A 26,384-nucleotide genomic window follows, 5' to 3' on the forward strand; every position below is an offset into this window, starting at 1 on the left:
GTAGCACCGAACGTCATTTTAACTACTGATGCGTCAAATTTAGAAAAACCCTCCACATATTTACCATATAGCATTTTGAAAGCATTAATGAGGCCTTGAATGTTGTTACCTTGATCTTTTAAGCAAAAGAGTCACATGACTCTTTGACATCTTGGGAGAAACAGTATGCTCGATTGTACCTCAAAAATTGTGAAATGGAGAAAACAAAGGCTGGAGCTGCTTGAGTATTGCTTGACATAATATAAAGCGAATGTTGACTAGCAAAGTCGAAGTCATCCATCTCGTGGAGAGTGTTTTGTCACTTTCAATCTTTGTGTATTGATCTAAATCTAAAGCAGATGACTGGTTTCCCGTGTTTCTAGTTCAGGTAGGTAAATTAGTGGAAGGGAATAATACCTTAACTGATAAACTCCTTGGCCAAATTACTTTGTTTTGACTTTGCCAATCGAGCAGAAATTCAGATTCATTTACATAAAGAACCAGACCAGGAAGGGGGGAGCCCATAGGGATATCTACTTCTTGCCAAAATGTCTTACCCCTTAATTTTAATAGATATTATCAATGAGGAAGTCCAGCATTTCACATAATGTTTTCTCAGATGATTATTGCTTTCATTTTTGACAAAATGTCCTGAGCCTCTAAAGACAGATTTTGTGACCATGTTTTGAAACAAAAGCCCCATGGATCAAGGAATGAGGTTTTTCCATAAGTTTGTCATGTGGGATAGTGGTGTACAAAGTTGAAACATCACACGTTTTGGCAGAATTGAACTTGGTTCTTTCCTGAGATTGCAAAAAGCCAAGCAAATCTCTTGAGCTTTTGAGAATCAAGGTGGTATTAATTCCACTTGTCTCTAATACCTTCTGTGAACATAAAGACTCCTCCTAATGTCACCCCTCTTGTCACATTGTCTTGTGCATTTTATAGTCATATGTATGATTGTAACCTGATGTTGCCTAACCCTTCTGTTTCCCTGCCTCAAATTAGCCTGAGAGTATTTTATAATAAATTACCTTACATATCGCATTACTTTATTGGTAATATTTGTTCAAAAGCTAACTGTTCCATCAGATAAAAATCTGTTGGAGACAAAGGATGCACAATGATGGTATCTTCAGGATGTTTGATTAATCCCCTCTGATAGATGGACTTGATGTACTGACGAAATATACATGTGTCAAACAAACGCTGACGGGAACAGCAGGGGTCATGATGGCTCCTCCAAACAAAGCCAGGCCGACTTATACAAGCTTCATGAAGAAGTACTAAATCCTTAGTGAGAGCTCTCTCTAACAAACCTAACGAGATTGCTCACGAACACGGGAATAACAAAAAAAGTGTCTGGTATACTACGACACAGGGTCCATATTCTTTTACTTTCGTAGACGGTGAGATGAGGTGAAATGAGGTTTAACGTCGGGACGTGCATGTGTCTGGCAGTGGATGTGTCCGAACTAATGCAGGTTTTAGAGACCATGACGCAGGTTAATATGGATACTCTTCTCAGACACATTATATTGACCTGTCCTTGATGCCAAGTGCAAGGCATGGAAATAATAAGAGCAATGTTTGGTCTGACGCTGCCTGGGATCGAACCACCGACCTTCCACTTCTATGGGCAGACGCTCTGCCCACTTAATGCATTACAATGCTCAGATGTCGTGAAGTCGACGGTAGATAAGTATTGACGTCTACAGATGTCTGAGAGTCGAATGTTGTTGTGTATTAACGTCTTCAGATGTCGTGAAGTCGACGGTAGATATGTATTGACGTCTTCAGAAGTCGACGGTAGATATGTATTGACGTCTTCAGATGTCGCGAAGTCGACGGTAGATATGTATTGACGTCTTCAGATGTCGTGAAGTCGACTGTAGATATGTATTGACGTCTTCAGATGTCGTGAAGTCGACGGTAGATATGTATTTACGTCTTCAGATGTCTGAGAGTCGAATGTAGTTCTGTATTAACGTCTTCAGATGTTGTGGAGTCAAGTGTAATTCTGAATTAAAATCATCAGGTAGTGTAAAAAACCAATGGTCACGTATTCAGTATTAACGTCTCCAAATGTGAAATCGACTGTAGTTTTGTATCACTAACTGTGCAGTGGCCACTATTGTACATAGTACGTCGGTTGCCATGGTTGGATGTTGTCTATTAACCGAAAGGCATAATTCGATAAGCAATGAAGGCATTTTGTCACATTTCCGATTTTCAAGGACTCAAACTTGGAAGGTACCGTGGGCATCTCCGCGTCACCTTCTGACATTTATCAGTTAACGTTGAAAGTCTTTTCATATTCTTTTATAAATTATCTTCTGTTTCAGTTCCCTCCATAACAAATATAGGAACTAATTACTATTGTGTGATATGCATGTGATTTAATTTTAAGGCTGTCCCATAGGATCAACTAATTAGCTTCATAAATGCAGAATGCATATTCACAACACAGCACTAAACTGATTATAGTGAAAACCACCATATGTTATTCATTCATCGTCGAACTCATTATTCTTTTTGTTAGAACAAAATCAGTCTGTTAGAAATTATTATCAGTGCGCTGTATGTTGAACTGATCTCATCTGCAGTGAACGTTTCATTGCCGTCAAGATTGATTTGGCGCATTCACGTGTTTGACGACAGTCTTCTCTCGGCTGTGAAATTGCGAATACCAGTTTTAGTCCAATAACCTGTAAATATAACGGCAACCATGGAAACCTCCCCTAATTAAAAACACCCCTCTGTGTCTGTTTCTCTAAAGATTCGACATATTCCATTTAAAGGGTCCTTTCAAATGTTATCTTATTCAATTGAGATTAGTTTCACGTTTTTCAGTCAATGGGCCATCGATTCATTCCGGGTTTTTTATTAAGATGCTACTTCACAACGATTTGATCAAAGGCTTATTTTCATATCATTTAAACAGTAGTTAATCTTAAAGTTGGAACAGTTTGGCTATGTGTCATTGTTTCCATTGACTCTAACGACATGAGATTCAAGTCCACAATGCGCTACCATTCGGTGCAGAGTTTGCGAAGCCGCTCAAGATGAAACACGATTTCAAACTTCATCAAGAAGCAGTTGAGGCGGAAACAGAATTGGGGGCTTTCTTCCAACACGTTAAGTTCAGCTTGCCCCTGTGACAGTGTAGGTTAATATGACGTGCAATAGAAGGGTGTGTGGCTCTGCTGTAAGGCATAATTTGGTGAAGATTCTATGACGCAGTTTCAGAGCTCAACACGTGCCCAACATAACCGCGGGGGCACATCAGCATAGTTGGCACCTGCCATTTACAAACTTGTCTCGAAACAACAGAAACGTCCTCTGGCTCCCTAGGTTAGTCCTGACGCGGGGCATTTTTAATGAATGCCCAATAATCCCTTGGATTTTGTATAGATTGGTTTGGCGTTAAAGGCCCACCAGATCTGGCGATTTTATATTTCATAACCCACTTCATCCTTTCTCCGTGATAGTACATAAAGATAGGTGCGTTCTTTAGCTGCAAATATCTTCTTGTCGTTTGAATACCAGATTCGCCTCGAGTACACAACACCCGTGCTAATGTGACCAAAGTTTGAATTCTCTAATCCCTGCATGACCTTTGACTGACACGCAGTGATATATCCGAAATTCGTTGTTTAGGACATTGTTTAGAAGTAGGACAATCATGCTTCTCCTCTTCGCGAACACCTGGCATGATTTTCAGTGATCCATTCAAGAAATTGTCACTACTATTTTGATTTTTCCGCCAATGGAACTGTTACAGTAGGTAATCGAGACTGGTTTTTCTCTGGTGTTAACGTTTTATATTTACTGCAACTCGCTCATCACTATGCGGCAATTTGCATCTGTGTGATTAGGCGCTGGTATACGTTGGAGATTTAGAACAATGCCATCATTACTGGATTTGGAAAAACTTTAAATAGAAGCAAGGTTGCAGCTGTGATAATGATATTGATAATACCTGTTCTACATGGAGAACGACACAGAAAGGATGCATGTTGATCCGGATATAGGATGGGAGATTCCCTACAGAGATAGCAAATGTTCTTGCATACCTCTCGAATCCTGCTTACAGTATAGATTCATCACTCCATGCCAGTAATAAAATGATTTTTCACAGAGAGCCAGTTGCCCAATACACCGAGTGCCGTCAGTGATGGAAAACATTGAAAGACGAACTGACATGCGGCAAATGGGTTATAATCCTCAGACTCGATAACTCGCAACACAAGATATCTGAAATATTGCTGACTGAGGCATAAAGCTAATTTCCACTTTTTATTGATTTATTCGTCTATCTAAATATCAAAGATAAGAGAAATTGAGTTATAATGTTTGACCTATAGACAAAATGTCCATAAATCTTCCATAGCAGCAGGGAGTATTGTACTGAAGAATGCTTAAGGAATTTCCTAAAATCCTCAAATGAAACATCCTATTTCGAATTTATCACATTTTCCGTCCCGTGAAAGCATCCTCACTGCTGGTGCAATTACTTAACTGGTGTACATTAATACGTCAACGCGAGTGTTCACGGAAGTGTTTCTGAGTTCTGTTCAATTGATACGTCAACGCGAGTGTTCACGGAAGTGTTTCTGAGTTCTGTCCAATTGTGTGTTGTAAGAGGAAATTGTCATGCAACCTAGAAGTAAAATTTCTGATTGACTCACAATTCCTCCCCACGCCAGATCAATAAATATCCCAAGAAACAGGTTTACTTTGGATGAAAGATACACCTATCTTGGAATGATGCATCTGACATTAACAACTTCTAGCTTCGGGGCCGACCTGATTGCTTCTTGAGGGTTCTTTCAGAGATCACGTTCCCTTGTTAACACCGACCCAAATTGAAGAAAAGTGGTCACTGCTTTTGAATGGATATAGCTTGGTTCAACCTATCTACTTTATGCACTGATCGTGTCGATAAGAAAGTCACTTGACTTTACACTGTGTCATTGCTAATGGCGTATTAAGGAACAGAACTGAACGCATTTGTAAAGTCACCAAGTCCACATCAGATCAGACCTTGACGAATGCTTACGGTAGTGTCCTGGAATTGGATATTGGAAGTGGGTGTACATTGGGAGTGATCTCAAATCATATCGGAATTTCTTCTGTCAGCTCCATCAAGTTCGGTATGGCTTTGTTGCCTGATGATGGTGTAGTCACTTGAATCTGCACGTTATAGTTTCGGTAGTTCAATATTGGTTAAAACATGTGTATAATATACATGGTGATTTGTCATGATTGAAGAATAATGATTATAATAATTCAATGAAAATGAAACGTCCATTTATTAGATTATTTTAGGATTCTTCTTTACAGTACAAAGTCTCGGTACCTTTGCAAAGGTTTTCAATTAATATGACATATCTATTTATCATAATAACCAAATCAAACAAAATCGGGGCATCAATGACTAGTTCTGCTCAAGAGACCTTGTACAGGGAACAGACATGTCATGTAGTGGAGTAGGCTCAAGCTATACTTCTTTAATCTTGTATCAATCACAGCTGCAGGATACAAATGCAGCTTTTTAAATAAAAAGCCTAAACACGATCCCATCATATATAAAAAAATATACTGTTTTTATTTTATCTGTTTGCCTTCCCGTACCCCTGCACTTACAGCATTCGCTTACAAAAGCAAGATTCTTTGAAGTCAGGAGAAGAATTTACAGTGAAATAGATCAAAGTGGTTAAAATTTTCGACATGTTTTGCAGCCGTCCCTGTGCACATTCGTTACAGATTCTGTGTTGGTCTGTGCGTGGTCGAATAAATGTCCATCATTGATTCTGAATGGTTTAGCGCCTCTATTTCCCATGGCCACATTGAGAATGGCAATAACAATATTTCTCCGTGCACTGAGCAAGACTTAAGATTCCTATCAGTTTCACACAAGTCCAATCTGTTTGAAGGACGTGTCACCTTTGCATTCCAAGCTAATTTGATCTTACAAATTATGATACTATTTTGCTGATGGAAAACCTTTGAAAGGTGATGACGGAAACATCAATTGCAATTATCAGGACATAAATGAGGAACACACTTTTAAGTCATGTTGACATCATTGAATAGAGAGAAATATGAACCTATATTAGCAAAGCCAGGTAAAATGTTTGGTTCAACACCAACTAGAGAAAATATCTGACTGTATTGTTTGATCCTGGAGAGCCTGCTGAACCTTTTTTTGGAACTACAAATCACAAATTATGGGGCAGGTGAATCCCTAGAGGCAGTCAGATGCAGTATACCTACATGGTGGCATGGTGGGATAGATACAATATGTGTGATAACTGTTCTATGAGTCATATAATGATGAAGGAGCATACAGTGTTATTTCAGTGGCACTGCAGGCACTTGTTGTGTTGTATGATGGCCGTTTGGGTTCTGGCTGCTTTGTCATCACCATAGGCTGAATAACACTGTCTTTTGTCTTCCAACCATGACCATCAACAGATGTAAGATCGTGCATGGCTTGCAATGCCCTACTCGAAACATAGACTTGGCTACAGGTCCTCAGCAGCCCATCTTGCCGTAGAAGCCGACTATGCTTGTCGTAAGAGGCGACTAACGGGATTGGGTGGTCAGGCTCACTGACTTGGTTAATACATGTCATCGTATCCCAATTTCGTAGATCGACGCTCATGACATCAATCACTGGATTGTCTGGTCCAGACCGTCATATAGCTGGAATATTGGCGTTAAACAAACAAACAAACAAACAACAAAACTATGGCTGTTTGTATTTTTGCCTCCAATGTCCATTCAATGCAGATTTAGGAGACAGCATTTTGCTAAAGTATAATTGTGTCCATCCAAACCAGCAAAATATTAAAATGCTATTCTCAAGCTCGAATCCGCCTTTACTTAACAGTCTAGAAAAATATATTTTCTTAGCACTTAAGATAGATATTCTACAGATGTCATTAATTATCCTAAGTAGTATTACTGCCCACTATTGTACATCATAAGGCAAACATTTTGGGGCTCTGTCAAATACATATGTGAGTGTGTACATACTTGTATATGGGCCGGTGGCCTCATTACGGAATAAACAACATCAACTGCAATAAGTACAAACCCACGTCAATCAGGGTAGGAGAACGGGACAACGTAGCAGTCCTGTAGCAGACATTGAAAACATATTTTGTTTCAACAGCTTCTACACAAAAGGTCTGTACAGCTGGACATGTATAGGCACGATGTAACTCCAAAATCTAGTGTAGGTAAAAGGCAGAGGCAGTCTAATGCCAGGAACATGAAAAGTTGTGAAATGTGGACACCAAAGCCTGGTGCTGCTGCAGCGACTCGACATAAAAGGACAATTGACCATTGGAAGTTCAACCCTCTTGTGCAGACTTCCTTGTAGTAACATATATGTGTTATTTAACTTAATTTTGCCTGACCTGTTTTCATGCCTCAAATTGGGGCGGTCGGGTAGCCTAGTGGTTAAAGCGTTCGCTCGTTACGCCGAAGACCCGGGTTCGATTTCCGACATGGGTTCAATGTGTGAAGCCCATTTCTGGTGTGCCCTGCCGGGATATTGCTGGAATATTGCAAAAAGCGGCGTAAAACCATACTCACTCCCTCAGGCGTATTTAATAATATGTATTATTACTTGCCCGTGAAGAGATCACCCGTTTAATAAACCTACAGCTTTATTACACATTGTGTAATACCAAAACGCGTGCTTATGTACACTCGGAACACGTTTCACTAACAAATATTGAAAGCTCTCAACATCCCTTGGCTTATTCAACGACATTGCGTGTGGAGTTGATAGATCACTGAGAGCTTATGAACGCTCGATGACCCCAGCAACCTTGTTGCTAGGCTGACGTCACATGGCATTGTTTCGCCGATGGATCTTGCAACAAAATTCCACAAAGTACGTCATCGGGTATTGTGACGTTATTGTAAACCTTTAGGTGCAACGCTCGTTCCACAAGGTGATCGTATTGTAGCGCAACGACAGTCGTTAGGTCTAAGTTAAAGTATGTGAGTTGCGATAGTCTTAGCCCTACGATAATTTTGTGAATTCTAAAGGTGGACCGTTGTATGGTATTAAATTCATACGTTTCAACGTTTGACGTGTTTGAAGTATTATTCTGTTAAACTCAATTGGACTATGCCATGGATCGTGTATGTGTCAGCCTATTCATACTCAACAGTATAATTCTAAAAACGTTATAAATGGCAAGTAATAAAAAAAACACTAAACTCGCTCCCGAGTAAAACCAATTTTATGAAACTCATGAATAGTTGTGGTATCTGACTCGCTTTCGCTCGTCAGATACCACAACTATTCACTCGTTTCATAAAATTGGTATTACACGGGAGCTCGTTTAGTATTCTATATTTTAATATTACTTTTACGATAATAAGTGTCCTTTAAATCAAAAGTAACTGACTATGTTTTCTCCATTTTTCCGTTTTTAACTGAAATATGTATATGTCAGGCAAGCCTCACGATCACACATCACAGCGAAGCCAGTTAAAGCTTCAAGAGATGTGACGTGAAATAGGGTTTCTACAAGTATACCAGTACTTCAAGAATACAGCACTCAGTGCAAGGCAGGGAAACAATAAGTACCGTATTTAACGTCTTTTGGCATGACGCGGTCAGGGATCGAACCATTGCCATTCCACTATCCTGTCAAACGCTCTGTCTACTAGACCACGGAGGTCCTTCCGAAAATATTACCATCCCTTGGCATTAACCTAACGCCATCTGATATGTGACATGGACTCGGGAATAACAGGAAAGTATATGTTGTACTTCTAACCGACACCAGATCCATTTCTTTTGTCCCTTTGCAGGGGCGAGGTTCATGATATTTGTACTTAGAGGGGCGAATATGGTGTTTGTGTGTGTGTGTGTGTGTGTGTGGGGGGGGGGGGGGGGGGGGGGCTTGCTAATCCCGACCTATGGACGTTTTATAGTGCCTGTTTAACGTGGATACCCCACTCAGACACAATACACTGACTCGGAGCCGACCAGTCCCTGTTTTAACCCCCTAAGAGACCCACCATATGATATTCTTTCTGGGATTTTTATTATAAAACATATTGTCCCCGAACATTCCGAAAGAGTAATTATGCTTCAGACTGCTGAATTTAAAATTTGTCTGCTTTTTGTTTTTGTTTTTTCTTTTGTTTTTTTCTTTTTTGGTTGTTTTTTTTGGGTGAGTGTATCCTGCCCCCCGGTGGCACTCCTCACAACACTTATAATGGTCATCGATGGTACTCTCACAAAACTGTGTCTCGTGTGCACAATTACCACTCTAGGAAAAAGCTATCCTACTTTTTCCAGAGATTTTAACAGTAATCTTGTTATACGTCTCTTCAGAGTCTGTAACGCAACTAAAAGCCTGTTATTCTACATCCTGGTTTTGGATCATTTAATTGGATTCCTGGTAATCCCAACTCCTACATGACATTTTTCGAAGCCGTTTTGAATACAAAAATATAACCGATGTTTTATCACCCTGCTTCTCGGTTAATTAATAAATTATTTCAGCGACAGTGAAGGGCGCTATTATCATTACCTAACGCTGTAAAACAGGAGTGTAATCTTATTAGAAAATATTGAAAGTTTCTGGAAACATGATTATACAAGGCCATGACACTTGCTACGAACTGACTCATCCTCCTTCATCAACCTTGACGACAATACCACCCCTACGACGCAGCCTGGTGTTACGACGTCGACAATGCGATGTCAGCTAATGACGTCTTAGTGTCTCGAGCGTGTTGAGACGAATCTGGATGCTGATTGGACGATATGAAATAAGCACGGCATGTAATGTAACTGTGTTTATGCAATCGTATAATGTAGGCTTCATCATAGTGGAGATATGTTAATGATGGTGGGGCGTCAAGGGGTTTTCAGTGTATCTATGTTAATGTGAAATAGGGGCAGGTATCGAAACATTCAGAAGCATGTTTGTTTATTTGTTGTTATCTCACTTAGCAATAGTCCAGCTATAGTCTGTAAATATTCGACCTTGAACCAGATAATTCAGTGATTGGCATGATGAGCATCGATCTATGAACGGGGATACGATGACGTGCATCAAACAAGTCAGTGAGCTTGACCACCCGATCCCGTTTGTCACAATTAGCTGAAAACTGTCGCAATACACGGCGAGCCTAAGGTCCAAAAACACAACTATGATACCCATAACAAAAACACCATCGAAAAACTATCTCTTGTTTGTTTCATTTTTAACCACCGTCAAACACGAGTGTATACTTTTTATCGCCCGTTAGTATATTGCCCATAGAGACAAGGGCATAGAGGCAACCAATTCTGGTCTTTCTGAGAATTATATTTTTGTTGCACACTGAGAAGAACAACTTTTTTTCGATTGGTCTGCAGTTGGATTGTTTGGGAAGCCGTTCAAACTTGGGCGCTGTTGAAAGGTCTCAAAAGGGTTTATGTTACAACGTTCTAACAATAGATTGACGGACCTGACTGCTCTCTTTGATCAACAAACCAACATATTTCCAAACTAACGTAATTCTGGGTATTATATATAATAACATAACATATTGGTTAATCCCTAACCACTATCCGAATGTTACACTTTACTTGGACAAGCAGCTGAATTGCCTTCAGTGTGGGTGTGGGTGTTAACGCCGCTTTCAACAGGGTTTCAGGTATATAAATGTGTGTCAGGTCGATGTGGGAGGAAGGCATGAAGTGTTAACGCCGCTTTCAACAGGGTTTCAGGTATATAAATGTGTGTCAGGTCGATGTGGGAGGAAGGCATGAAGTGTTAACGCCGCTTTCAACAGGGTTTCAGGTATATAAATGTGTGTCAGGTCGATGTGGGAGGAAGGCATATATGAAGTGTTAACGCCGCTTTCAACAGGGTTTCAGGTATATAAATGTGTGTCAGGTCGATGTGGGAGGAAGGCATGAAGTGTTAACGCCGCTTTCAACAGGGTTTCAGGTATATAAATGTGTGTCAGGTCGATGTGGGAGGAAGGCATATATGAAGTGTTAACGCCGCTTTCAACAGGGTTTCAGGTATATAAATGTGTGTCAGGTCGATGTGGGAGGAAGGCATATATGAAGTGTTAACGCCGCTTTCAACAGGGTTTCAGGTATATAAATGTGTGTCAGGTCGATGTGGGAGGAAGGCAATAAGTGTTAACGCCGCTTTCAACAGGGTTTCAGGTATATAAATGTGTGTCAGGTCGATGTGGGAGGAAGGCATGAAGTGTTAACGCCGCTTTCAACAGGGTTTCAGGTATATAAATGTGTGTCAGGTCGATGTGGGAGGATGGCATGAAGTGTTAACGCCGCTTTCAACAGGGTTTCAGGTATATAAATGTGTGTCAGGTCGATGTGGGAGGAAGGCATGAAGTGTTAACGCCGCTTTCAACAGGGTTTCAGGTATATAAATGTGTGTCAGGTCGATGTGGGAGGAAGGCATATATGAAGTGTTAACGCCGCTTTCAACAGGGTTTCAGGTATATAAATGTGTGTCAGGTCGATGTGGGAGGAAGGCAATAAGTGTTAACGCCGCTTTCAACAGGGTTTCAGGTATATAAATGTGTGTCAGGTCGATGTGGGAGGAAGGCAATAAGTGTTAACGCCGCTTTCAACAGGGTTTCAGGTATATAAATGTGTGTCAGGTCGATGTGGGAGGAAGGCATGAAGTGTTAACGCCGCTTTCAACAGGGTTTCAGGTATATAAATGTGTGTCAGGTCGATGTGGGAGGAAGGCATATATGAAGTGTTAACGCCGCTTTCAACAGGGTTTCAGGTATATAAATGTGTGTCAGGTCGATGTGGGAGGAAGGCATATATGAAGTGTTAACGCCGCTTTCAACAGGGTTTCAGGTATATAAATGTGTGTCAGGTCGATGTGGGAGGAAGGCAATAAGTGTTAACGCCGCTTTCAACAGGGTTTCAGGTATATAAATGTGTGTCAGGTCGATGTGGGAGGAAGGCATGAAGTGTTAACGCCGCTTTCAACAGGGTTTCAGGTATATAAATGTGTGTCAGGTCGATGTGGGAGGATGGCATGAAGTGTTAACGCCGCTTTCAACAGGGTTTCAGGTATATAAATGTGTGTCAGGTCGATGTGGGAGGAAGGCATGAAGTGTTAACGCCGCTTTCAACAGGGTTTCAGGTATATAAATGTGTGTCAGGTCGATGTGGGAGGAAGGCATATATGAAGTGTTAACGCCGCTTTCAACAGGGTTTCAGGTATATAAATGTGTGTCAGGTCGATGTGGGAGGAAGGCATATATGAAGTGTTAACGCCGCTTTCAACAGGGTTTCAGGTATATAAATGTGTGTCAGGTCGATGTGGGAGGAAGGCATATATGAAGTGTTAACGCCGCTTTCAACAGGGTTTCAGGTATATAAATGTGTGTCAGGTCGATGTGGGAGGAAGGCAATAAGTGTTAACGCCGCTTTCAACAGGGTTTCAGGTATATAAATGTGTGTCAGGTCGATGTGGGAGGAAGGCATGAAGTGTTAACGCCGCTTTCAACAGGGTTTCAGGTATATAAATGTGTGTCAGGTCGATGTGGGAGGAAGGCATATATGAAGTGTTAACGCCGCTTTCAACAGGGTTTCAGGTATATAAATGTGTGTCAGGTCGATGTGGGAGGAAGGCATATATGAAGTGTTAACGCCGCTTTCAACAGGGTTTCAGGTATATAAATGTGTGTCAGGTCGATGTGGGAGGAAGGCATATATGAAGTGTTAACGCCGCTTTCAACAGGGTTTCAGGTATATAAATGTGTGTCAGGTCGATGTGGGAGGAAGGCATATATGAAGTGTTAACGCCGCTTTCAACAGGGTTTCAGGTATATAAATGTGTGTCAGGTCGATGTGGGAGGAAGGCATATATGAAGTGTTAACGCCGCTTTCAACAGGGTTTCAGGTATATAAATGTGTGTCAGGTCGATGTGGGAGGAAGGCATATATGAAGTGTTAACGCCGCTTTCAACAGGGTTTCAGGTATATAAATGTGTGTCAGGTCGATGTGGGAGGAAGGCATATATGAAGTGTTAACGCCGCTTTCAACAGGGTTTCAGGTATATAAATGTGTGTCAGGTCGATGTGGGAGGAAGGCATATATGAAGTGTTAACGCCGCTTTCAACAGGGTTTCAGGTATATAAATGTGTGTCAGGTCGATGTGGGAGGAAGGCATATATGAAGTGTTAACGCCGCTTTCAACAGGGTTTCAGGTATATAAATGTGTGTCAGGTCGATGTGGGAGGAAGGCATATATGAAGTGTTAACGCCGCTTTCAACAGGGTTTCAGGTATATAAATGTGTGTCAGGTCGATGTGGGAGGAAGGCATATATGAAGTGTTAACGCCGCTTTCAACAGGGTTTCAGGTATATAAATGTGTGTCAGGTCGATGTGGGAGGAAGGCATATATGAAGTGTTAACGCCGCTTTCAACAGGGTTTCAGGTATATAAATGTGTGTCAGGTCGATGTGGGAGGAAGGCATGAAGTGTTAACGCCGCTTTCAACAGGGTTTCAGGTATATAAATGTATGTCAGGTCGATGTGGGAGGAAGGCATATATGAAGTGTTAACGCCGCTTTCAACAGGGTTTCAGGTATATAAATGTGTGTCAGGTCGATGTGGGAGGAAGGCATGAAGTGAAGCCATGTTTAGATGTTTCCCTTTTTGAAGACGTCCTTGAGCACGGACATAGTTGTGATATATATTGAAAAATAATGAGGGCGAATCCGGGGGTGAAATGGGGTTTTAACGTCGCGTTCAAAATGCTTACACTTAAACAACGACTTGCATCTGGATGTACGTCTCTGTCTGTGTCTGTGTGTGTTTGTGCTCGTCCGGACTAATACCGGTTTTATAGTGAGACTGAGATACCATGCCGCAGTTTAACTACTACTACTACTACTACTACTACTACTACCACTAGTACTACTACTACTACTACTACTACCACTACTACTACCACTACAACTACTACTACTACTACTACTACTACTACTACCACTACTACTCTACTACTCTACTACTACTACTACTACCACTACTACTACCACTACTACTACTACTCTACTACTACTACTACTACTACTACTACTACCACTACTACCACTACTACTCTACTACTCTACTACTACTACTACTACTACCACTACTACCACTACTACTCTACTACTCTACTACTACTACCCCTACTACTACTACTACTACTCTACTACCACTACTACTACTACAACCACTACTACTACTACTACTCTACTACTACTACTAATACTACTACACTTCTATTACTACTACCACAACTACTACTACTACTACTACTACTACTATTAGTACTATTAGTACTACTACTGCTACTACGAAGAGGAAGAAGGAGAAGAAGAAGACACCCATGAAGATCCGGGGTAGAATAGGTCTTCAGCAACCCAGGTTTGCCGTAAAAGGCGACTAACGGGATTGGTAGGTCAGGCTCGCTGACTTGGTTGATGCATGTCATCGTATCCCATTTGCGTGATGTCAATCACTGGGTTGTTCTGATATTTACAGAACGCCGTCATGCACTGGAATATTGTTTAGTGCGACTTTAAACAACAAACAAACAAACAAACAAACAAACAAACAAACGAAGAAGAAGAAGAAGAGGTTCTGATTTCTTGGGACTGTGACAAGGACTTGGTCTTGTGATCAGACCGTTGTGATGAGGAGTGTAGGGAGAGATGGTTGTGAAGATGTTGGAAGACAATACACAGAAGCTTCAAATGAAAAGGGAATTTAACTGAAAGAAACTGAGTACCGGAGTGATATGGTTTGTGGCTTAATGCCACGCGCCATGCAGGGTAACAACAAGTACCATCTTCTGATGTCTTTTGGTATGACGCGGCCGGAGATCGAATCCCCGACCTTCCGCTCTCCGGGAAGATGCTCAGACTCAGGACCACGGAGGCGGTATCAGGACGAATCTGTTTGTTCATAAACGTTTACTGAAATGGTCTATTGAATAATTTAATGACAAATCCAGACACAAAGAAACAGCTGCGTCTTCAGTGTAACATTGAATCAATTAACGCCGCTTCGACAGCGCTTTAGTCACATTACGAGTGTGAGGGGCGGTCGGGTAGACTGGTTGTTAAAGAGTTCGCTCGTCACGCCGAAGACCCGGGTTCGATACCCGACATGTGTGAAACCCATTTCTGGTGTCCCCCGCCTTCATATTGCCGGAATATTGCTAAAAGCGTCGTAAAAGCATACTCACTCACTCACTTACAATACGTGTGTCACCCAAATGGGATAGGAACACGCAACGTGACACACATCATGCACATTCACTATGGTGCAGTGTCAAGCAATCAAGCATTTTGTACCTAACTTATCGGATCCTGGCATGATTAAGGGGCGCAACTCTACGAATGTACCGCCTCAATCCACTGGGCCAACCATGCTAACATCGAGTTCCTCTTAATAACTGTACAGATGTACAATGTATAACATCTTCTGTCCAAATATTCAACTCAAACGAAGCTACAAATCCATGGATTGCCATGTTTCAATGATCCTGAGTTCGGATCCAAGAAGTCGCACGTCCTAACTCCAATACTGATCAAATCGGTTTTAAACCCTAGCCCAAATCGCTCAATCCTTTTTTAACCAGTAATATGAATTACGTCCGTTTAATGCCAAAGTTGATATGTCTTCTTTGACGTTATTACCATTTATCGATCATAAATAACGCGAAATGTCAAACAATGAGATTATCGTTCACTTGGCAGCATATCAGAAAAACGTGAATGATTATGATCGATATAAATTGTGAAATATTAAAGTGGAGAAGACGTATTACCCTTGTCGGTATTAGGTCTCGAAGATGAAGAAACAAAACTGATTGAAAGCGATGAATCAGCGGCGACGACAGACGTCCGTGGGAATTACACGAAACAACTGAGAAGAAACAATACTCCACAAACGTTGAAAGCTTAGGGTATCTACATGTACATCAAGCACTATTGTGGGCTGTTTGTATGAATACGTTTTAATCACGCCGGATCGTATTCTATCATGTGAAAACAGATCGTTTTGCTCTTAGACTCTATGTTCAGAGGGGTGTTTGGTCGATTTTGTTTGTGGTTATTCTTCCAAGTAAATATAAAACGCCAACACTAGAGGATAACCAGACACGATTTGCAGACAAACAGATTCAATTGTGGGCAAAATAGTCGATGATCACTAAATGGATCTCTAAAAATCAGTCAAGGGACCCAGCACCCAATTCACTTCACGACCAATGTGAGATTTATTCCAGCACAAACAATATATTTCCCTTCACATTTAAAACTTTCCTGAAAAACAGTCATATTTATGTAGATATCCTTCGTGCAATGTATTCTTGAGTTCAAAAACAAGATCTAAATACCTTTTTTTCGATGTATCTTGCTGATCAATGTCAAACTTACATAAAAATGACAAAATATATTTCAGAAAGGATTTTTTGTCACCCAATTACTTATTATGGTTCTTTTATTTTTTCAGTGCACTTTTCTCATTAATCGGCATCGCTGCGTCAATACGTTGGGCAACGTCTTCCACACAACCTCCGCAACTCAACGACATCCCAAACAACGGATGCAGTTCTTCAACAACTGATGGTTGCCCATGGCAACACGTGATATCAGACTTAGCCAATCGTCTGCAATTACTAGAGATGGCATTCAAAGAACAGGTGGTTGCCAGGGAAACAATAATAAAAGAAGTCAGTAACCAAACAGATGTGAATTCTTCGCTGGAAAAAAAATTAACAATATTTCTTCAGCGGTTGTCTCAACTTGACTCACATATACATAGTCTAGAGGTCAGGCTTGAAGAGTTGACAAACAGATTACACTCAGATGGTAGGCAAGTTTAATTTCTTTGTTGTCATAGCAACAGACTCATTTAACTTTGACTTGAAATGGTAACCCCGTTGTTATGTATATTTACAGTGAAACCTGACACGTCATTCGTTTTATTGCACAGGTTTTTTTTTGTCTGTCTCGACACACCATTGACTTTTAGAACATCCCGTTTTATTTGTTTTATTGCTGACGTTTAGACTTAATCGTTGACATAACAACTTACAGATATCAAATCTCTAACAAATGGCATTGTTCTTTGCAAGCGTAAGGTTACTAAGAACAATTTGAAGTTGAAGGCACAAATTGATTACATGGCGTCATCTGAACAATGGGCTGGCTTCAGTGAAGTTTGTCTCTAGGGCTGGCATTTCTTGTTTCCTTTATTGTCTTTCCTTTGAGTAATATTAGAATGACACACTTGAAACTAGAACATACGGATTATCTGTCTCGTGAATGTATGCTGCAAGTTCCACGCCAAAGGTCTGTTCTCGGTATTAAAGTTGGCTTTGTCTCCAACAGTGATGCCTGCCACCGCTGAAGAGATCACAATGAGACCCCTGGGGTGTCACGTGGGCAGTCACATGCCCACACACTCAGCACAGGCATAGTGATGACATAACTGTATCCTATTTGGGATTCATCCTGTGCTGAACCGTTTTTCTTATGTGAGAGAGTTAGTATGGTCTTCCGCCGCTTTTCCCTCAATAAATAAAACCGACAAAATGAATCACTATCAAATAGTGATGTTGCCAGGTGTTTGCGAACAGTTGAGTATCCTGCCCCAACGGTGGCACCCGTCACAAACACATGCAAAGGCATGCCAATTTCACCTGAAAAAACACGGAAACATATGGTTCAAGGCAAAATAGGGAATTGCATCGGAAATCATTTTTGTCACCGACGCGTCAAATATGGAAATGTCCTCCTACCAAACAAAACGTTTGGAAAGCTTTACTGAGGCGTTGAATCTTGTAACCTTGATCAAACAACTTTGAAATTTTCGTAGAAAGAGCAAGCCCGATTGTATCTCAAATTGTAGACACAAAGACTGGAGCTGCAGGATTATTGCTTGACATAAAGGGAAAGTTGAGTATTGGAAAGTTGAGAGTTTTTTGAAACTCTGAATCTTTATCCATAGATATATAAAAAATATATAAAACAGTCTCCTCGTCTCCTTTATATCTAGATCAGGTGGGTGAATCAGTGGAAGGCGACTGGCTACTTGATTTTTTTTATAACGTCATCATACCATCGATATAACTGAAGTTTAAGATAAACGTCTTGGCCAAATTCCCTTGTTTTGACTTTGCCAATCCGAACAGAAATTCTATTCATATGAAGAAAGAAGCAGATCACCAAGGAGAGGAGAACAATTTGTGCCCATGGGGGAGCCTACTTCATTCTTAAATGTCTTATCCCCGGGGGGCACCATATACCCGGGAGTTCGGCGTGACGACTTGCAAATGCTTTACAAACGGGGCTACCTATACCCCAACGTCCCTATGCCACTGTAAACTGGTTCTGCCACTGTTTAACTGTTGCTGACACTGTTAAACTCAGGTTGACACTGTTTAACGCGTGCTGTCACTGTTAAACTGGTTCTGCCACTGTTTAACTGGTGCTGTCACTGTTAAATTCGTGCTGTCACTGATAAACTGGTGTTGTCGCTGTTAAACTGGCGCTGTCACTGTTAAACTGGTGCTGACACTGTTAAACTGGTGCTGACACTGTTAAACTGGCGCTGTCACTGTTAAACTGGTTCTGCCACTGTTTAACTGTTGCTGACACTGTTAAACTGGTGCTGACACTGTTAAACTGGTGTTGACACTGTTAAACTGGTGCTGTCACCATTAAACTGGCGCCGTCACTGTTAAAGTGGTGCTGACACTGTTACACTCGTGCTGACACTGTTCAAAAGCGTGCTGACGCTGTTAAACTGGTGCTGTCACTGTTAAACTGGTGCTGACACTGTTAAACTGGTGCTGACACTGTTAAACAGGTGCTGTCACTGTAAAACTAGTGCTGTCACTGTTAAACTGGTGCTGTCACAGTTAAACTGGTGCTGTCACTGTTAAACTGGTGCTGACACTGTTAAACTGGTGCTGTCACTGTAAAACTAGTGCTGTCACTGTTAAACTGGTGCTGTCACAGTTACACTGGTGCTGTCACTGTTTAACTGGTGCTGACACTGTTAAACTGGCGCTGTCACTGTTAAACTGGTTCTGCCACTGTTTAACTGTTGCTGACACTGTTAAACTGGTACTGACACTGTTAAATGCGTGCTGTCACTGTTAAACTGGTGCTGACACTGTTAAACTGGCGCCGTCACTGTTAAACTGGTGCTGACACTGTTAAACTGGTGCTGACACTGTTACACTCGTGCTGACACTGTTCAAAAGCGTGCTGACACTGTTAAACTGGTGCTGTCACTGTTAAACTGGCGCTGTCACTGTTAAACTGGTGCTGTCGCTGTTAAACTGGTGCTGTCACAGTTAAACTGGTGCTGTCACTGTTAAACGCGTGCTGTCACTGTTAAACTGGTGCTGTCGCTGTAAAACTGGCGCTGTCGCTGTTAAACTGGTGGTGTCACTGTTAAACTGGTGCTGTCACAGTTAAACTGGTTCTCTGTGTGAACCACAATGGTTTTACGTGTATTTGTCCAATAATCTTTACAATCTTTGACTTTGTCCACTTTTCTTCTCCACACAGAGTCGCTTGGATTCTTAGTCATAGTGATGATAATTGTTGAAGTGATGCTTCGACTTCATCCAAAGGTTCAGAAGCTGAATCCTTTCCGAAGATTTTCTAGAGATGGGAAAGACTGCAATCAGAAAGCCGAGAAAGATTCTTCGTCCGTTTCCAAGGTAACGGTTGCCATCATTTCATTGTGAAAATAGTTATCCTTTATATATCTCTGTCTCTCTCTCTCTCACCTTGCATGTGAGTGCACAATTCTTTCTTATGGCTTGACTTTCTTTGCTTGACTTTTTTTTATTGATATCAATACGGAATGCACAATAGTTTAGAAGCAATACCATTTGCAATTTAAATGTTTTTATCAGTATGTTTCAGACAATGCCAGTCCCTTAACGCCGTCAATTCAGATTTCCCAATATTCCAATTTGGTTTCTTCAAAGCCGAAAGGAGTATTATGTACCTTTCTATTGATCCGATCATAAACGACTTCCCTTTAGCATGTTTTGCAATTATACAAACCGCATTTGAACTGATTGTGGTTATAAACGACCTGAAGTCTTTTCTTATCGATTCTGCAGCATAGACAAATTTAGACATCTTGAGGAAATGTATTTGAATTCATCAAAATGAAAAGATTGTTTTGGATGATGAGCTCTGGCTTGTGTCTTGCTAGGGGATGAAGCTGAGCCACACTTCTCTGTTTGCAGATGTCGTTGTATGTGTACAGCATGCTCAAGTGGACTCCGGTCAACCTATCTTTAAAACGATTCCCCCTACAGCGTGCTAAGTACAGGAAATCATCCCTTCAATCTACCAGTGCCTCCACCAATGGCGATCACTCCCCTAGGCACCGTGTTGCTGTAGGTTCTTTACTGTGCATCTTCGGCAGCTAAGGTGTATTTTCCGCTTTGTGTACACGGGGAGTTTATATGACCTCGCGGTTATGGCGTTTGCTCGTCACACGGAAGATTTGAATTTTGAGCATCAATTTTCCTGGGATTTTTATATAATTTTCGTATGGGAATTACACAACTTTGATCGCCGAAGATGCACGTTTTCTAGTTATTGATATCTTGTAGCATGCACCAAGGATTTAGCCGCTTCCTGTGATGCTTTCGTTTCATATTCTACTTACTTCTATGACATTCTTTCAAAATGGTAGATAGACTTTTCCTTAACTTTTCCTTAACAACCTTTAGTCTTTAACTTGCTCTCACGGTAATACAGCAATACACGGAAACGTTTCTATTCATATTAAACAAGAAGGATTTCAGCTTTCTTCATTTTGATTTGGTTGGTTCGTTGTTTAACGCCGCACTCAGCAATATTCCAGCTATATGACGGCGGTCTGTAAATAATCGAGTCTGGACCAGACAATCCAGTGATGGACATCATCAGCATCAATCCACGCAATTGGGATACGATGATATGCATCAACCAGGTCATTTTAGTAAGTCGATGACTCATACTATGAAAGTGATATGGTGGAACTCCATTAGACCTGGCATTATTTATCTTAGTAACTTCGGTATATGATTAAAATGACATGATTAAAATGACATGATTGATTGATTGATTGTTATTTTGACGCTATATTCTTCCTCATCGGTATTCATTTTTCCAGAACGGTGTAAACTTTTCTCCCAAGCACGGCGTGTCTCTGAAGAACGAGTTGTGTGTGGTGTTGTTCAAACGTGAAAACAATAACATCGTAGCGACGCTGATAGAAGCCATCTTGAAACAACTGGATGACGTCAGGTTATCGGTGAAACCTCACTACATGATAGAAGGGCCGGAACACCTCAAGTCTATACCCAGGGTCAAACTGTTTCTGGTCGTGTCTGAGATGGAAGACAAGGGAGGCCAGAGCTTCCTCCGAATGCAGGATAGCGACCTGCATACGTCAGCGGTTCGTTTCATGAAGTCGCTAGGAGGTACGTCAAATCTCATATATGCCCATATTTGGTCGACTTGAAATGTCACATGATCAAGAAAAGACTTTGTAAGATTAGTGTGCAATCTATAAGGCTTGTTAAATGGCTGACAGCGTGTCTCGGTCCTTCTCACATATGGATGTTTTGGTCACGTTCAAATGTTCAAACGAATTTCTCAAATCAGTCTTTTCGACATATGTAAGCCACTCCTATACATTTAGTGTCGTTAAAGGCGTGTTGGAATATCTCATTCATGTGAACATATTTCATAAAAACTTTAATTATGCAGATCCTGTGAGCTTAAGCGGGCGCTATGCATACCTTGCCCTTTACGTTAACAATGTGCAAATATTCATAGTGGAAAGAAAAACAAGCTATAATAACGGCACCCTATCGAAAATGACAATTTATTGAGTTACGTGAAGATGGCAATTATGGAACATATTCATATTACTGACAAGGGGGCATGTGTGTCTTTCTTACACGTGGGCGTTGTGCAGATTGGCCATGAATAAGTACAGAAGCATGACTTTGATGAGTGAAAAAGACTAAGCCTTCTTCTTTTTTTAAACCTTAATAGAAAATCTATGTATGAGCATGTAGTTACCGAAAATGAATATTAACTATTTATATATCCTTAATAACAACTAACATAAAAGATTTGTTCATATTTCAATACCAGAAACGCTTAATGAGAACCTTTCAGCCTTTCGACAGAGTTCTAATTCAACTTTACCTATCTGCTAACTTTCATAACGATATTTAGAAGTTTTGCTAATTTCTTTTAATCACGCAACCCAAGTGGGATAAAAGGGTTCCTGCCATGCCTCTTCTTTTGTATCTCAATGAGGATGCAGTAGTAATGATGGAGGGGTCCTCGGAGATGCCTCCAAGACCCATTTTCTTGAGATAATAGTAACATGTATCTATCTATGCGACGCTAACTGAACGCACAGAAGTCACCGATCATTCTTGATTCTTGGTGGGCCTTGTGTTTCTGGGAAAAAATAGAACGCCTCCGTAGTCTAGCGGTAGAGCGTCCGCCTGGAGTGCGAAAGGTCCGGGATTCGATCACCGATATTTGTTGTTACCCTGCCTGGCGCTTGGCAGGCGTTAAGAGTCTAATACAAGGACTGGTCGGCTCAGTATACTGTGTCTGAGTGGGGTATTCATGTTAAACATGGTATCTCAGTGGGCTAGCACTATAAAATCGGTATGGGTCTGGACACACAGACACAAACACACACAAACACACACACACACACACACACACACACACCGTCACACACACACACACACACACACACACACACACACACACACACACACACACACACACACACACACACACACACACACACACACACACACACACACACACACACCGTCACACACACGTGCATGCACGTTGCTATATAAGTGCAAAAGTCTTTGAAATAAAATGTCCCTGGTGGAAAAAACAAGCAAACACATCCTTTGTTCTCGTATAGCACCAAAAATAACTGGACGTACTGGTCTATACATAAAACATTGTGGGTAAAAATGTACTTGTATCCTCTTTTCTGAGACATTGTTTGTATGATTTGATATCGAAGACTCAACAAGAACTCTTCCAGGGTTCAGGTTAAGGTCTAACGATATCTAATCTTTGATCGCCAAAATAAAGATCTTTAATATCTGATCACAGAAATTACTCGACATGACAGTCTAGCTTCAAAAACAATTATTGACGTCATATGCAAAACATGTGTCCGCTTAAAAAGCCCTTTTTGGGGATGAAATGTTCATCAAATTATAACAAAATTAAATTTTAACGATCATAAACAATAACGTGTCTAACATCTGTTGTAAACCTGTTTTAGAGGCAGTGATTAATGATGGTTTACTTTTTTTATAAATCAATATCCTCTTGGAACTCTTTTTAGCTTCTAGATTCGCCTCTGTGGTCCAGAGGTAGAGCGTCTTCCCCATTCCACTACCTCACCTTGTACATTCATGAATTCGACATTTTCCAGTAAAGAAGATGAAGATGCATGAACGATGCCAGAGTCCTGTGATGTTCCAAATGGAGGGATTTTACTGACGCCTGGTGTTCAAAAGAAACCATGCTTGCTTCTCTTTCAGCACTGCCCCATCTAAAACGTATTCCTCGTCTGTTTGTAAACGTATCGCAAATGTCTTGGAATTATGCCAAATGTGAACAATCAAATAAAAAATTATTTGTTTTGTTTCAGCGCAAATAATTCTCATAATGGCAAACGACGAAGGTTCAAAGAAGCTGACGGCGCATAACATGTACAACACCAGTTTACGTCTCGTCCAATCACATGAGGTGTTACAAGAGTTGGCGTCTACCGGAAGAGTGTTTAGCATTTGGCGCGAGTTGACGTCACATCAACTTAGTCACCTCAGGAAAATCATACGTTCAGTATTAAATATAAAGACAAGCATACGGTGAGAGAAAATGGCCTAACTGGGCGTGTCCATAACCTGAACTGCATATCGAAGTCGTGGACGGAAGGTCGTCTCTACGATATAATGCCCATAGGGCAGTCTGGAGAGAAAATACTGTGCATCCGGTGTCGCCGGAAGTGAAGACGTTTGTGAGCTGCGACAGTTTACTATAGACATTGGGCCTGTTTCTCACTTACGATGGACTGCGACGGTTGGTCGATCCCTGAAATAAAATGTTATAGCTGGACGTTCATACTAGAGAAACATAGAATAAGCTGCATTTCTTGTCCATTGGAGGTTATTGTTAGGTATTGAGTACAAAGATGCATAAACAGATTGGTGATTTTTGTAGTAGCTTTCATGGAAAAACGTGATGCGTAACATGAGAAAAACATTCATACATTTCTGGGTCCCGTTCCAATAAGCGATCTTAGCGTTATGACTGTCATATGTTGGTGTGCTTAACGACTGTCGTGGAGTGATGTTAAAGCATTGGAAGAAAAGGGGAGGTCGGGTAGCCTAGTGGTTAAAGCGTTGCTCGTCACGCCGAAGACCCGGGTTCGATTCCCGACATGGGCCCATTTCTGGTGTCCCCCGCCGCGATATTGCTGGAATATTGCTTAAAGCGGCGTAAAAGCATACTTACTCACTCATTGGAAATAAAACGTCTTGTGGTGAGATCGCCTTGTTGGACGGGACCCCTGAACCATTTAGTAAGCATATATTTCCGTCTTACTACATCATGTCATCAATTCATCCCAAACGCTCAAGATATATTGTTTTCACAATGGAAGTCTTGCATCAGTCGCAATATGTGCATATGCAATCACTATCTTGATTAATTTACTCATATGTCAATTCCAAGTCAGCATTCTGTTTGTAGCTTTGTGGTTTTATTGGAATGATACAACATCCGATCGGTAATTCTGTTTGAACGTTAGATGTTGGTTATTGGTTTATCATCATAATTCTTGTCATTAAATTCAGAAAAAAGCTTTCATGTTTATTTTGAAACAAATATAACACTTAATCCTGAATAATTAGTTTTTACGGGACTCCAAACAGACCAAAGCCTCTTGTCCATTAACACAGGCAGAACCCATTGCATTTTCAGTGAGGTTGTGGAGTACTTTAGTGTCAACAGTACATTCATGTAGATGCTGTAAGTCAGGGCCCGGGCACGGGTGGCCCAGTCGTCTAAGGTGCCACAATTTGCTGTGCAGAGTTGCGTCCCTAAGGCACGCCAGAAACCCATGAACGGGCATTCGAATCCCAGATTCGCCCTGATTGTGGTTGTAGGTTTGTCAGCACCATACCCGTTATCGTGGGTTTCACCGAAGTGGTAAATTTCTCGGACCTGCCTGCACTTCGGGTTTTCCTCCCACCTGACACGCCGAGCTATATCTGAAAGTATTTCAAAGCAGCGTTATACCAAACTCACTCACTCATGATTCAAACGTCGGCTAAGACGAAGTTGGATATATAAAAAATGTTCTGAACGAAATCCGTTCTAATCCCATAGCAGTGGTAATAAATGTTCAAGAATAATTTTGTTCATGTACATTTGAGTTAACTTTGTCTCATAACCAATTTGTACCACTGAAAGATCCATCGTGATGCATAGAGAAAATGACAAGGGTTATCTAATGATGTATTTATCTACATACGAATATATTTGTACTATAACATGAAGACAACGCTATATTTGCCTGTGTCACACCTTGTACAAACTACAGTATGTATGCTCAACGTGTTCCTTTGTACCAGTTTATTTTACAGTGGATGTTTTGTTACGTATTATATTGTTGTTGATTTATTATGTTTGTTGGTAATTCAGTAAACTTGATGAGATCAACTCACAGTGTTGACTTTATGGCAAGGGAAACATAATGGGGTGCGCAGTTTAAGAGAAGTGGATCTTGTGCTGCTTTCGTGAACGGACGTAACGGTGCGAAAACAAGATGTTTCGTGTTGTAATTTATGAACAAAAGGACACATATGAAAAGGACCCTTCTGACCCACGGGATATGCATATTTAATTCATAGATGAAAAGACAAATATTAGGACCCTTAAACCCCACGGGACATGCATTTTTAACCAATGGATGAAAGGATAAATACTAAAAGGGCCCTTTTACCGCACGGGACATGCATATTCAACCCATGGATGAAAGGATAAATACTAAAAGGGCCCTTTTACCGCACGGGACATGCATATTCAACCCATGGATGAAAGGATAAATACCAAAAGGGCCCTTTTACCACACCGGGTATGCATATTTAACCCATGGATGAAAGAATAAATACCAAAAGGGCTCTTTTACCACACGGGACATGCATATTTAACCCATGGATGAAAGGATAAATACTAAAAGGGCCCTTTTACCGCACGGGACATGCATATTCAACCCAT

At 41.0% G+C, this 26,384-nt stretch overlaps 1 protein-coding gene across 2 annotated transcripts in view; it reads left to right on the top strand.

The window, feature by feature from the left end:
• Window positions 1-25,822, top strand: part of LOC124147379 — a 59,180-nt gene extending 33,358 nt beyond the window's left edge. Inside the window, exons 2-6 of one of the 2 annotated variants that reach the window (XM_046518079.2) lie at window positions 16,525-16,883; window positions 19,596-19,750; window positions 20,291-20,443; window positions 21,208-21,517; window positions 23,752-25,822. In XM_046518079.2, the coding sequence (XP_046374035.1) occupies window positions 16,525-16,883; window positions 19,596-19,750; window positions 20,291-20,443; window positions 21,208-21,517; window positions 23,752-23,975 (1,201 nt within the window). In that variant the 3' untranslated portion in view covers window positions 23,976-25,822. The remainder of the gene's footprint in view (window positions 1-16,524; window positions 16,884-19,595; window positions 19,751-20,290; window positions 20,444-21,207; window positions 21,518-23,751) is intronic. The other variant, XM_046518080.2, reaches the window with a different exon arrangement.
• Window positions 25,823-26,384: the final 562 nt, after the last annotated feature.

This window comes from Haliotis rufescens, unplaced genomic scaffold, assembly GCF_023055435.1.
Source record: "Haliotis rufescens isolate VD_foot unplaced genomic scaffold, xgHalRufe1.0.p SCAF_26, whole genome shotgun sequence".
Lineage (NCBI taxonomy): Eukaryota > Metazoa > Mollusca > Gastropoda > Lepetellida > Haliotidae > Haliotis > Haliotis rufescens.